The 14,808-nt window shown below is 33.1% G+C and overlaps 1 protein-coding gene across 2 annotated transcripts in view; it reads left to right on the forward strand.

The window, feature by feature from the left end:
• Positions 1-14,808, forward strand: part of LOC125067453 — an 85,788-nt gene that overhangs the window by 62,625 nt on the left and 8,355 nt on the right. For both annotated transcript variants that reach the window (XM_047676074.1, XM_047676075.1), the window contains 2 exons: positions 6,429-6,605; positions 13,305-13,427. In XM_047676074.1, coding sequence (XP_047532030.1) covers positions 6,429-6,605; positions 13,305-13,427 — 300 coding nt within the window. The remainder of the gene's footprint in view (positions 1-6,428; positions 6,606-13,304; positions 13,428-14,808) is intronic.

Below are 14,808 nucleotides of genomic sequence, written 5' to 3' on the forward strand. Positions count from 1 at the left end.
TAATTGTCGGACAGAATGAGCCATCTGATGGTAAGTGGTCACCACTGCCCAAAGACATTAAAAATTAACCATTCCTTATGCCTTATAGCTGAGATATGTTAGTATGTATGTTAGATGATCCCTTGTATCTGCAAAAATAAGCATTGCTGTCTGGCGGTAGATTGTCTGATGAGTGGATGGTACTTACTAAGACTTACACAAAGAACTACCACCAAGTAAAATAGTTAAGTCAATGAACATTTACTTGAAATCTTATATTTGAAATCTTATATATACATCTTGCTTCGAGATATTATTCATCAATAAAAAAAACTCCGAGAAAGTTGAAAGAAACAATTGCATTATTTTTAATTGAAATAAATAAGACGAAGAAAAAAACTAACGATAAGAAATCTAGAGCGTACGATTTTCATTAAAATATTTGCTTAACTATTTTTGTTATTCTCAAATCTAGTAAAGTCAGTCAATAACTTAACAATATTATGAATGGATACGATGAGTGTGTTTGTTTGTTTCGTTGTTACGCTTTCACGTCTCAACTACTGGACGGATCAACGGGAAATTTTGCACACACGCTGTCAGGGGTACAAGAAAGGTATAGGATATCACTCCCTACAAGAGGGGAAGAAATTATATGCCTTATAATAATTTGGAAAATAATTATCAATAAAAATCTAATTACCTTTTTCGCTTTAATCGTATTTTATTAGCAGCCAATTTCCCACTGCTGGGCTAAAAGCATCCTCTCCCTTTGAGGAGAAGGTTTGAAGCATATTCCACCACGCTGCTCCAATGCGGCTTGATGGAATATACATGTGGCAGAATTTCGTTGAAATTATACACATGCAGGTTTCCTCACGATGTTTTCCTTCACCGCCGAGCACGTGAATTATAAACACAAATTAAGCAGATGAAAATTCGCTGTTGCCTGCCTGGGTTTGAACCCGAAATAACGGCAATCTCGACTCCTCGTTTAATCGTATACTCTACACCAACCATAAGAGGAGAAGAGCTAAATATACAACATTTGACAGCAAATTGACGCGATATCATTGGTCGAGAGCTTGATTAATCTATCATATTCACTATGGATTTGCGAAAAAACGTCGACGAAACTGATATCGGAATTTTGGACGTAAAATTTAAGTGGAAATAAGTAGTTAAGTGTAACAGTGTTGTATTATAAATAAAGATATATTTATAATAAACTCTTAGTAGTGCACAATAATCACAAAAGCACAAAAATCGCATGAAATACGTAAATCTAAAGTTTGTTTATCTTTTTTCCTACTTTTATTGGAATAGGCTGTACGTAAATGTCTATTAACCTTTGCCTTTCAACGTAGTTCCTTTTGATGATTAAAATGTATTAGAAAGAGTGTTGAGAATTATTCACACTTCATTATTTTTAATTCGAAAAAAGAACATTACCCACGCACACATAGATATCTCAATTTGTTTTGACTATGATGTATTACGACGTGTAAATTCAAATTAACAAATATTTTTTTCCATCGGCGTAGTGACAAATCACCGCACCGACCAGTAATCATCACTACATCAGACTGCTGTATATAAATCATAAAATGTTTCAAGGAAATATAGTCGTTATGATGGTAGTATTGTTGTCAAAATTGTTTGGATTTATATTTTTTATCATTCGTTATTTAACGTCTACGGTTTTATGGAAATGTGTACTATGGGTGTAAATATGATACGTATATTTTCAAAACTAATCTCGCCTTAATTCTTAGCAAACATTGTTACGAGATATAAGCTTAATCATTTTAACACATATTATTTAACGATTTTACTAATAAACTATGCATACCTCTCCTTCCCTCATTAGTAATTATACATTCGAATGAAAATGACAGAGCATTTAATAAATATAATAAATACTAGCTGAAACTGCGGCTTTACCAAATTTATAAAACACAAACTTCCAAGCCCTGTTTTACCCCTTTAGGGATGGAGTTTCGTTAAATCCGTTCTTAGCGTATGTCTAAGCCCTATAAGGAACATAAAATTCAAATTTGTATGTGTTATAGTGTCTGAGATTTCTTGATTAATCTTAATATTTCGCTTTTATATATAGATAGATTTCCCGTTGTTCCAAATTCGAATGAATACTATTAAGTTCTTTTGTGCCGAGTTTGTTTTCATAATTATTTATTGCGTGCTTGTTGGTGACGGGAAATATTGTGAGGAAACATTATATGATGACATCATACATACAAAAATAAATCGAAAGAGAAGTGGCCTTTTACCTAACAGTAGGACACTTACATGCTGATACTTTATGTACTGTGTAACAAGAATACAAGCCGTCTGTATAATTTATGAGACAAATGAATAGAAGTCGCAAGCAAGACCGCATTCCCTAACGCCGTTTCCGTTGTAGGGTTCAACGTATGTTTTATTGTGTTCATATGAAACTAAACACGGTAACGATCGGATAATATTAATTTCAATCATTCTTATTGTTATTTGTACATAATTATACCACATATAATCGAATCGTTACAAGTATATTATTTTTCAAACAATTACTTTAATTAATCAATAAATAAGAATGATATAGTCATTAAATTAACTTTTTCTAAGCAACAATATTAGGCATATGTGTTTCTGTTTAAAATTTGCAAAATATATTACAAAGTACAATATGTATTTGAATTTAGTTATAAATAATTTAGATAGGTAATCTATTAATTTTATAATTTAAATCGTTGTTAATACATAAGCAGCCCGTAAATGTCCCACTGTTGGGATAAAGGCCTCCTCTTCCTTTGAGGAGAAGGTTTGGAGCATATTCCACCACGCTGCTCCAATGCGGGTTGGCGGAATACACATGTGGCTGAATTTCGGGTGTCCAGCTCTCCTCGGTAAGACGTAAATGCGTCTTGAGATGAAATTGTTAATGACTTTAGACCAAAACCATGATCGTTGTTAATATGGTGTATTATTTTTATGTGCGAATTTTTTTTATTAAACTATCCGTTTTTTTAAATACCGCTTTTGAAAATCGAACATTCAAAAATAAATTTTAGAAACTCGTCATCATCGAGTTCGAATTCAAATGATTTGACTTCTTAGGCTTTTTTAAACTAAAACCATATTGAAAAAAAATATATATAATACGATTTCGACCGATCACCCGCCCTTATTTAGTTCATTATTTCCACTGACATTTAGCATTTTGAAAAAGAAATATAAACATTACGTAATTTCTAAATGATCTTAAATTCATTAATCTCTCAAATTCTCATATTTGCTTTTTCGTAAAACACTATCCTATACATACATATATGAATTTCTAAACTTTTAACTTCTTGTAAAGTCAGGACGGTTAGCTAGTCGCTTAAATAATATAATCTTCAGAGTAACAAACCACTAGATAATAAATATACCGGCTATATGTCAGACTCTTCCTTTAGCAACTCGCTTACGACGGATGACTTGTTGAGTTGAACTCTAACACGCCCGTAACAAATACCCCGATCATTTATTATTCATTTAAACTCAGAATACATATATGTATATATATATATATTACTAAAACAAATAAATTAAAATTAGAATTCAAACAATTACAACAAAAATTAATTATCTGTTTTTACATTTCTAAATTAAAGTTATTTGTAAATTTAATTTATCTAACATATTTGTATAGTATTATTTTTAAAGTCGATTTAAATGATGACACAGTGTTGGTTCTTTAATCAACAATATGTCGCATTTTTTTAATTATATTACTTTTAATATTAGATCTTCATCTACTTCTTCTCATTTTTGTTTGTTCCGGCTAATCTCTGGCACGACTGGATCGATTTTGACGAGACTTTCACTGGCAGATAGCTGATGTAATAAGGAGTAACTTAGGCTACAACAATAACTTTTTTGTTAAATTCAGACGCGCACGAAGTCTCAGGCACATCTAGTTATATTATATTATTAATTAATTAAAAAATATATAAATCTCTTTTTTCTTTGTCCAATCAAACGGAAGCAATTACCTAGTCCATACTCATTTATTATTTCTTCAAGTTATTTGTTTTTTACATTTATTTCCATTTTCAAATTAATTCTTGGTTCCTTTTTACAGATTACATTACTGTCAAACTAAACAATATTTATCTTGATACTAAAATCTTATTATAATTAATATCGATGTACATTTTATCGTAAGTGTGTCGTGTTTCGGAGAATTTGATCGCATATAAGTCACGTCACCGCGTCGATTTGTCATATACCCTAATATATAATATTCCTTGGTAAATAACGTAACTGAAACCGAACAAAATAATAAAAATAATAATATCAACGTGTTCATAAGTTTCTTTTTTCATATAAAATGTGTTTTCTTTTGTATCAGATATAGCAATGCTATTTAGTACTTATAAAATAATTAATAGATGTATACGTCTTTATAATAGCCATGAATACCTCCAACGAAGCTTTCGCTCAAGAAGATTAAACGACACACTTACAATTAACTACTTATCAACTTACATACTAAAGGAATCGTATTATACTTATTAATTTATGTACAAGTAGTCTAAGGATTGTCTAATATTGGTTTAGTAGTATTAGTGTTTCATAGTGATGTAATTTTTATTCACAAATTAATTGTGATAATAATCTTATACATAACGTAGTTGATAATACAGAATTCAATTTAATTGTTTATGCAAAGATCTTTGTAATTTATGGTCATAGAGAACACAATATTTAATTGTCACATGTGACATGATAACATACCATTTATGTATGTAAAATTTTATTATAATAAATTGATAATTTATGTAAATTAAATCCGATTAAAAAAAATTAAATAAAATCTTGAAAATAAATTTAGGATATGAATAACGCTATTTCTTTTATAAATTTATTCGTTAACATGTTATCTTCATTAGTGATTATTTTTATTAGTAAAAAAACAAGTTACGAATTTATTATGAATGTTTTTTTTTAGTTCTGAACCAACGTTAAATAAATCCTAACACTTTCACGCACAAGGTTACAAATTGAAAGGTGAGCATATATGTGAACGTTTCACTCGAATTTAATTATTAATGATACTATATATTAAATTAATTATATGTAGGCATTAATTAAATTATTTAATTGTTAACAGTGACAGTTATTATCGTCTATTCGTAACCATTTTGCAATAAATCACCTGATCAAGTTCCACGGTACGTCGGTCTCATTTTAAGTAACGTTTTTCTCGTTCCGATTCCTAGTTGTGTCCTCTATGGCTAGTGTGGAGTAACGGACGACATGCGACCCGCTCCTTCTTCGAACGCGGTGTGAGCATTGTTTCTAAGAATCGCCACCCGCCACACCGCATAGCGCAGCACTCAGGGCCCATATTCCCGTAACAGCCCGGCATGGAGACGCCTATCCTGAATTCACTAACTTCAAGCGTATTTCCTTCCCGATATATCTAACTATTTACGACTCTAAGTGCATTTCGCGAATCTGAACGATTGACGACAATGTAAATTCAATTTTATGCCCTCGGGTATAGAGTTTAGTCGTGACGGTTATGCGTGAAGCATCGACTTTGAGCGCCTAATGAATTGTAAGTTTAAAAGTGTTGAAGTTTGCGGGGCTTGAGGATCAGAATCGCTTGCGCGTATCCAGTAGTGGTATGCCTTCTGGCTCGATCCGCGTTCTTTGGACGACTTCCACTTTTTGCGTGAGTTCATCCGCGTATAGCGCTAGCAATAATAAGGATTTAAAAATTAAACCTTCTTTGAAATCCTTCACTGTAAGTGGTGATAAAGTTTAAATATTGTTTCATCTTAAGAACGTTTAATATGATGTGTGGAATTATATAAGTTTTATGTTCCACGCCGATGTATAGGATTAATTTAATATTTTATGGGCTATTAATATGTTTTAATAAGCCGTGATAGTTATTTATAAAGCTTTTTATCACGTAATATAAATTTTACCGTTTAATGTCATTCATTATACGGATAATATTTTATAGCGAAATGTAAAATATTAAACATTAATTTTTAGAAGAATTTATTTCCATAATGTACAGGGGAAATACGGCGTAATTTTTCATGTGTTTAATTTTTATTTTTATTCAATCTATCCATTCAGCACACCAAAACAAATCACTGAGATATAAGTATTTAGGATTAAGCAAAAGTATCGCAGTGCGGGTAATTTTAGCTTCCCTCGTTTTATCAATTAAATCTTTATTTTGTGTGTACATTCCTTGTTAATAAACACTATATTTTAGGGGTCACTACCCATGTAAAATAGAAGTAAGTTAAGAGTCTATATTCTCCATAAAACTATAAGATATTTTTATTCATAGACAATTTTAAATTCACTAAAATTGAAACTACCGTTTATAGTATGTGTGGTTTTCCTTTATTAATCGTGTAATTCTTCTTTTCCAGATCTCCACGGGCAGTTCTATGAGAACACGGTGGTAGTGCAATATGATAAGGACCTACTTGAAGTGTGGGATGAAGCGAAAAGGCTGAGATGCGAATGGTTTAACGATTACGAGAAGACAGCTTCCAAGCCGCCCATGGTTATTGCGGATTTGGACGTCGTGCAATTAGATTTTAGAGGTAAGATATATCCGTTATAAATTTAGGGATTATTCATCGAATGTTATGAACTTTTATGAACTAACTACCGGTATCAGCTTCGTGTACAATAAGGTTGGATTTAAAATTTAGATTATATACAAATATAAAAAGAAAAATTCTTGTTTTTTTCTCGGCTAGGAATGTTGAAATTTTCGACTTTTCTTTACTATAACATACATAATATATATTAACTTATGATTCACTATTATTAACTCTTGATTCACACTGTTCATTAATGAAAACCGCATTATTATCGGTTACATAATTTAAAAGATCTAAGCGTACAGACGTAGACGGCGGGAAGCGAATTTGTTTTATAATACGTAGAGATAATTAAACCCTTTTTTATGTTAAGTACTAATATCGAAGGAATAATTTAATTGAAAGATCTTTAAAGAAAAGATTTTACTCCAATTCATTTGATTAAGATTTACGCCAAAGAAAACGCATGAAAACTCTAATAAAAATCTTATGTGTGATATCATTGTGTTCCTTCAACTAAACAAAATTACAATATGCACATTATTTAAATAAAAACCAGGTTAAAAAAAGTATTATATTTAAAAAAAAAGACGTAAAAAACATATCACAAATAAGCATGAACGATTTTATTCACACACATAGCGATCATATTTTAAATAACATTTGCATACGATTTAAACTTGAAAATAAATAATTTTAATCTTAAAAACATATTTGAAATAAACTTAGGTCATAAATATTGCTTGTTTATTTATAAAAAAAAGTATTGATCAAATTATTGTGATTCGTATAATAGGCGGATTTATTTTATTTATTTATTTATTTAAATACTTTATTGTACACCACAGATTAGCCTTATAGTAAGTTTATATAAAGAAACGATGGTACAACCGGCGGTCTTATCGCTTTAAAGCGATTTCTTCCAGACAACCGAGGTGATATGGAGTAGTAGCCAACAGAGAGATGGTAGGTGGTGTAAAATAGACTACATACATAGATACAAATAATATAATACATACATAAACTACTACATACATATAGCTAAGTACATAAATACATTTATACATACATATATAACATAAAGTCATACATAAATACATACAAATATACAGATATATACAAATAACAAATAGTATCTAGTCGCCATTCAGTGTGAGAGTGTGAGGTAATAATTAGTGACTTTAGTTTTAAATAATGTTAAAGAGGTTGCAGATTTGATATTAAGTGGGAGGGCATTCCACAATCGAGTAGCCTCAGCCGTAAAAGATTTTTTGAAAAAAATTGTTTTCTGCACAGGTGGATTTAAAAATAAATTTTCAGATGAACGTAAGTTCATGTTGTGCCCGTCAATAACATTGCGAGAATTCAAAAATGTAAATTTTTCTTTCAAATAAATAGGTGAGTGAGGATTGAATAACACACAGTACAGAAGACAAACAATATGTAGATTCCGGCGAAAACGAATAGGTAACCACTTGAGCTGAGTACGAAATTCAGAGACATGGTCATATTTGCGTAAGCCAAATATGAACCGAATAGCTAGATTTTGAAGACGCTCAAGTTTATTTAATTGGTCCTCATTTAAATCTAGATAGCTTGCGTCTGCATAATCGAGAATAGATAGAAGTAGAGAATGTGCTAACATAGTCTTGGTGGAAATAGGAAGAAAAGAACGGAGACGTCGTAGAGAGCCCATCGCCGCAAACATTTTCCTGCTTACTACATTTAACTGATGTGACCATGAAAGTGTAGAATCTAGATGTATACCGAGATTTTTGACCGTGGAACTATATGGTATAGTACAATTATCTAATATAATCGTAGGAATGTTTCTCCAGTCAACTCTTGAAATCATAGCGGTACTGCCAATAATAATGGCCTGTGATTTTGATGGATTGATCTTTAAACCATAACACTTGCTCCAATCACTGATTGTAGCCAGGTCATCATTAATGGCAGTGATAGCGCTGGGCAAGTTATCCAAGGTTGACTGGGTATAAAGCTGGAGATCATCTGCATACATGTGGTAGAGAGAAGAAATCTTTTGAGTAATAGAATTAATGAAAATTGTAAAGAGAATAGGAGACAACACGCCACCCTGAGGCACTCCAGCACGTACTTCACACCAAGACGAAAATGTTTCGTCTACCTGAACACGTTGCCTTCTGCCTCTTAGATAACTCTGAAACCAGCCAATCGCCGATGGAGATATGTTAAGAGAACGTAGCAAACTCAATAAGATGTCAAAGTTGACAGTACCGAAAGCATTGCTAAAATCTAACAATGTCAGCACTGTAAGTTGTTTATTCTCCATGCCCATTCTAATGTCGTCGGTAATTTTCACGAGCGCTGTGACCGTACTATGACCGGAGCGGAAGCCAGATTGGAGTGGATTAAGAAGGCTATGCCTATTTAGGAATGTTATTAATTGCTGGAGCACTAGTTTTTCTAAAACTTTGGAAAGGAATGGAAGGATGGAGATAGGACGAAAATCAGAGTAATTCATAGAATTAGCCTTTTTGGGGAGTGGAATAATACGGGCTACTTTCCAGGCATCGGGGAACTTTGAGGAAGTGGTGGATTCATTAAGGATATGAGTAATAACAGGAGCAATAGTTTCAAGGATAGGTATGATCATATTACGGCCAGCGCCGTCGTCGCCCACGGCATTAGAAGAGATGGACACTATGCTCTTCTTAACATCACATTCGGTGAAAGGAATGAAATTAAACGGTGGATAGTCAAAGGTTGGCAAACAAGAAAGAATATTTAACGTCCGCTCTTTTTCTGCGTTGTCAATAACGTCAGATGAAGAAAAATGCTTATTAAGACACTCTATGTCAATGTTACGGTGAAGAGAATTATGAGATGATTTGCCAATTCCAAACGATTCGAGGAATTTCCAAACTTTAGCTGGGTCGCCGTTTTCGACTGATTTATGAATGTGGCGTCGTTGCGCATCTCTACACGATGTATTGCAGCGATTCCGGATTTTATTATATTTAATACGGTTTTTGTCACATGCATCAGATTTTAATTTACTTTTAGCCATAGCTTTTTTTGCAATTAGACTTTTTAATTCCTCAGATAGCCAAGGCGCTGGTAAGTGTTTAATTTTAATAGGTCTAACCGGAGCATGTTTATCATAAAGACCAGTCAGACAAGAATTAAACATGTCAACTTTTAAGTCGACAGAGCTGGCATCAACTACAGCTGACCAATTAATTTTGCGAGCATCCTCAGAAAGACGTTCTTTATCCATTCCCCCAAAACTACGCCGCAGAAGTATTCTCGATTTTGCTTTAGGAGGACGAACTTTGTATGAGAGAAAAATCAGATCATGATTCGAAAAAGCATCAGCCTCAAATTGGCCGTGCGTGAGGACAAAATCTGGGGATGACACTATAATGAGATCGAGAAGTGAAGGGACACAGTTAGGGGGGTTGTGAGTGGCCGAGAGAGGCAAAATGTGCAGGTTGCACGCATCAATTACAGAGTTTAGCTTTCTGCATCGGTTGTCACCTTTAAGGAGACATGTATTAAAGTCACCCATAATTATGGTATGACTATATAAGGGAGACAAATTAACTAATAAACTTTCGAATGCAGAAAAATAATCAATATGTAGAGAGGGAATATAAAATACGCCGAGAAGAATTTTGGTGAGAGAAAGAGTTATTTCGATGAGTAAGTGTTCAGCAGCATTAGTTGGAGGAGGCTGAGTCGACGAGCTAACAATAGTAAAGGGAATATAAGAACGAAGGTAGATCGCGACTCCACCCCCACCTTTACCAATGCGGTCGTTACGTATCAGTGTAAACCCTGGTAAGCAGTAAGATGTAGATGGTAAACATGGCTTTAACCAGGATTCGGAGATGAGAATCGCGTGGATATTACGAGATTCAAATGACGCAAGCATATCGGAATAATGGGCCGGAATACTCTGTGCATTAATGTGAATAACGTTGAAATTCTTCATTGAATCTGAGAAACAAGAATTAAGAACGGCGTTTAAAGGAAGGGAAGATGTACTGTGGAAACTATCCTCATCTGATAGATCTTCATTTGATGAGCAAGACAAAAAATGGCTACTAGATATACTATTATTTAATGACATTATGATAGTTTTATAATAGATATATATAAAATACAATAAGAAAATTATATATAAATAACTTATAATAAATTGTAAATATGTTATAATAATAATAAATCAATAAAGGCAGAAACCAACCCACCAGCGGTCTGAGAGAAAAAAAAAAAAAAAAAAAAATCACTTAAAAGGTAAAAAAACAAATTCAAAAACCGTTATAAACTAATAGATAGTATCAAGTAAAATAAAACACGTTACAACAAAAACAACAACAAAAAGAAACATGTAAAAAAAAAAAAAATGGAAAAGAACAACAGTAACATATTTATAGTAACAACATAATATATAATTAATGCAATAAGTAAACTTTACTAATATTGAGATAAAGAAAAAATAATGCAAAAACTAAATTATGATAAACATACGTTATGCCATTTATATCTCAAAGCAATAACGGAACGCAATATGAATGCACTTGTCAAGATGTCAACGTGACAGTATTTAGTTGTTTACATTTTACAACACAAAATTGCTTACTACCTGATTTGTTATATTATATTAGTTTTATTACGTGATAAAAACTTAAATGAACATTGAAATAAACAAAAACAAGATAGTAAAAAGAAAGAAACGAGGTTGATACAAGTACTCGCGAAAGAAAGACGTTAAATGTTAAATAAGCAATAGAAAAAACAAAAACAATACAAGATAATAAGAATAAATTACTTCTTAACGTTCCTTTTAGATCGCAAATATGTTGTTTTGGTATCCTTAACTGCATTTGAGACAACAGTCGCAGCAGAAGGGCCCGGGACCACTACACTGTCACTGGGGATGGCATCCAGTTCCTGTTTTGTGTGAACACGGTGCTTCGACTGGTCGGACCCCATCACCATCACTACACCATTGTCAGTCCAGCATCTAGATATCCCAAATCGCTGCCGGGCTGCTAAAAACACTTCATGGCGACGTTTGGTCAGAAATTCAGATATGGTGATACCGGTGCCTTTAAGGTTCTTTTTGGCGCCCCAGACCTTGTCTTTAACCGAAGTGTCCTTGAACTTCACCAAAATCGCACGTGGCTTACCATTGCCAGGCTGACCAAGGCGATGGGAACGGGATATGGAGTCAGCTGTTAATCCAGGGAATTTAAGGTGATCGCCCAAAACTTTTGAGATATGAGCCGATATATTCTCATGTTTGTCCTCCGGAACACCATGGACCAAGAGTATTTTCCTACGTGACCGCATTTCCATCACATCACACTGATGGGACAGCAGCTCCACCTGCAGTTGCAAACTTTCAAGAGCCGCTATTACAAAACTGCGAAACGAATTGAATTGGCTGTTGATATTGGACACGGGGCTTGAGGCAGGAACAGCATTTCTCAAGTCTCTCTGGAACTCTGCCATTCTTAAGTTAAAGTGCTCCGTGAGATCCGCTATAGAGCTTTTAATTGATTCCATGTTGTCGTGTTAAATTTGTTGTAATTGTGGTAGTGATTATTATTCTCAGACCAAGCTGGCGGGTATAGGAAATGTCACAGGTACATTAAATTATTTTTATATTATTAAAACTATTTAAATGAATTAAATTTAAAGATGTAAAAAATTTGCGACTACTATTTACTGGATTGGTTGATTGGTTATTTGATGGATTTAATGACTTAAAGCAATTTCTACTACTCAACCTAGGCTAATAAGGAATACACGAAGGAGGTACTAGAATTAATAAAATAATACTATAATAAATTGCATACTTGTATATAATATAAATATTATTGCATAATCTAGCATATGAATGCCGTTATATTATAAATAGAAAACGCTAACTAATCTTATCGAATCTTTATGAGTTAAATCCTTATAAAGATACGATAAGATTTTTACAATATTTTGACTGTCTACAAGGCAGTTGGTAGTGTGGCAGACCCCGAGTTCCAGGGTTCAAACCCCAGGTCTTGCGGTCTCTATGGCAGAACGGGGTCTGGAAGTTAAAAGTATTTACAGTCCCTTGGCTCAGAAAACACGTAAAGGCTGTTAGTCCTGCATCTGAACTCTTTGCAGTCGTGTCGGTTTTACCATTCCATCGGTTTCAAAGTGAGGGAATAGAAGGTGCACACACCCATAGTTAGGTACTTAGTGGGCCGCCTTGACCTAAATCGGTCAGTCGCATAATATGATCAAAATGAAGAATTTTAACTTGACCTCGATGGCTTAGTCTGCAGCTTTTGTAGTCCAGAGTTCCAATCAAAAGACGGCCACTAAAAATGTTATTGCGTTCCTGTCAAAGAATTTTCATTAGTAGCAGTTATTACGACGTTAACAGTACTTAGTACACACCTGTGCCTCAGAAAAGTAAGAAAACCGTCTTGCGTTTTTCTATGTACTCTTACGTGTCAAATTGCAATCCAATTGGAGTATGAGAGTAGTGTATAGTGACTCTAGTTTTTTCAATAGTCTCAGGGTAATAAATTCATGAAAATAATATATTTTTTTTAGTATATTGTCTTTCATTAATGTCATATGCACGCTTTATAGAGACTTCATTTTTTATATTTTTTAATTTCATTGTTTTAATTTTAATTAACAATTATTTAACAGGGGACAACGTTGACTGCTGGATGGAAATCCAAGCTGGTAAAGGACCGTGGGCGCCGCCGGTGTCCGGCATCGTGCCCCTGGGCTCAACGCTCACCTTGGTGGTTGCTATCAACGACTATCGAGGTATGTACCTATTTACATCAATATATATTCAATTTGTCATTGATACAAGCTATATTTATATATAACTAATAATTTAAGTATGTAAATAAATCTAGAAGTAAAACTTCTTGTAGTTGGTGTATTGATTATAACTTCGCAAGTATCTGTTTTCGGGTGTTAGTGTAGAAATTAAGTACCATAAATATTGTCAACGATTGTACTAAGTGTTGGGTAATGAAACTAAATAAATGGCTTCGATTTAAATCTTAGAACTTGAAGACGTTTTTGTTTTGTCACGTCATATAAATTGCTGAAAAAGTAGTAAAGATAGCGAGTTCAAACCCCGGGAGCGTCACTGAGTTTTTTTTACTATTTTTTGTATTGTTTGATATTCACTGGATGTTATTTTATATCTTTTTCTGTTAATATCTAGATATTTTGGTTATACTTAGCTTATAATTCCGAACACGTTCGACTTCCGAACAAGTTCAATAACTAAGGAATTAGAAGGGCCCAAGCATTTTTGAATTGAAATCGAGCAAGATAATTCAATAATTGAAATGAAATTTTAAGCATATTTTAAAATCCAACTCGTCAGCCAAAACAATACATTAAAATAACGAAATCAAGGAGCCTTAGGTAACTGTATATTAAGATAAGGATTTCCATTTATCGATGTTTAATCGTAAAGATTTTAGAGTTCTATTGTTAATGTCACAAATAATACATGAGCACCATTACCGTATCTTAAAGTCATATATCATGACCCTAGCCTAGTATCGAGACTGCTCAAGGATATCGACTCTTATTTGAATTGCATTAAGAACTATATTTATATGTATAATATGTATATAGTATTTAAACGGAGATGTACCCGAGCTCTTGTCTAACCTCTCTGATAACCTTAAAGCATTTTCAATGCATATCGAAAGTAAACCCGTTAAACAACCCATTCCTAAATAAATAATGGCTTCAAAGATATAGCACGTAATTAAGAACACAAAATACGTTACAATATCAACACAAAAACTAGCGATGGTTCTTAGAAACATGTGTCAGTGGAGAACTGTAATTTTATACTTATTAATATAATTGTATCAAAGTCGTGTGTGTAACCGCCGCAGCTGAAATTGGTCGTCGAAAGCATCGTCAACATAAATTGATAAAATTCTATATAATGACACTTCAAAAGAACATTTCGTCGCCGTTCATCGTAAAGATGAGGTTGTAGCATTATACAAAACTTATACTAATTTTACTAAAGATTCATTAATATCATTAATTCGTTCACAATAGAGATTATACATAGATTTAATGAGAGGTTAATAATCCATTGCTGAAATAAACCAATAATGGCTTAGATGTTTATAAAATTATGCATGTTTGGCATTTCGCTTGCTAC

The sequence above is a fragment of the Vanessa atalanta genome, chromosome 11, assembly GCF_905147765.1.
Source record: "Vanessa atalanta chromosome 11, ilVanAtal1.2, whole genome shotgun sequence".
Classification (NCBI taxonomy): domain Eukaryota; kingdom Metazoa; phylum Arthropoda; class Insecta; order Lepidoptera; family Nymphalidae; genus Vanessa; species Vanessa atalanta.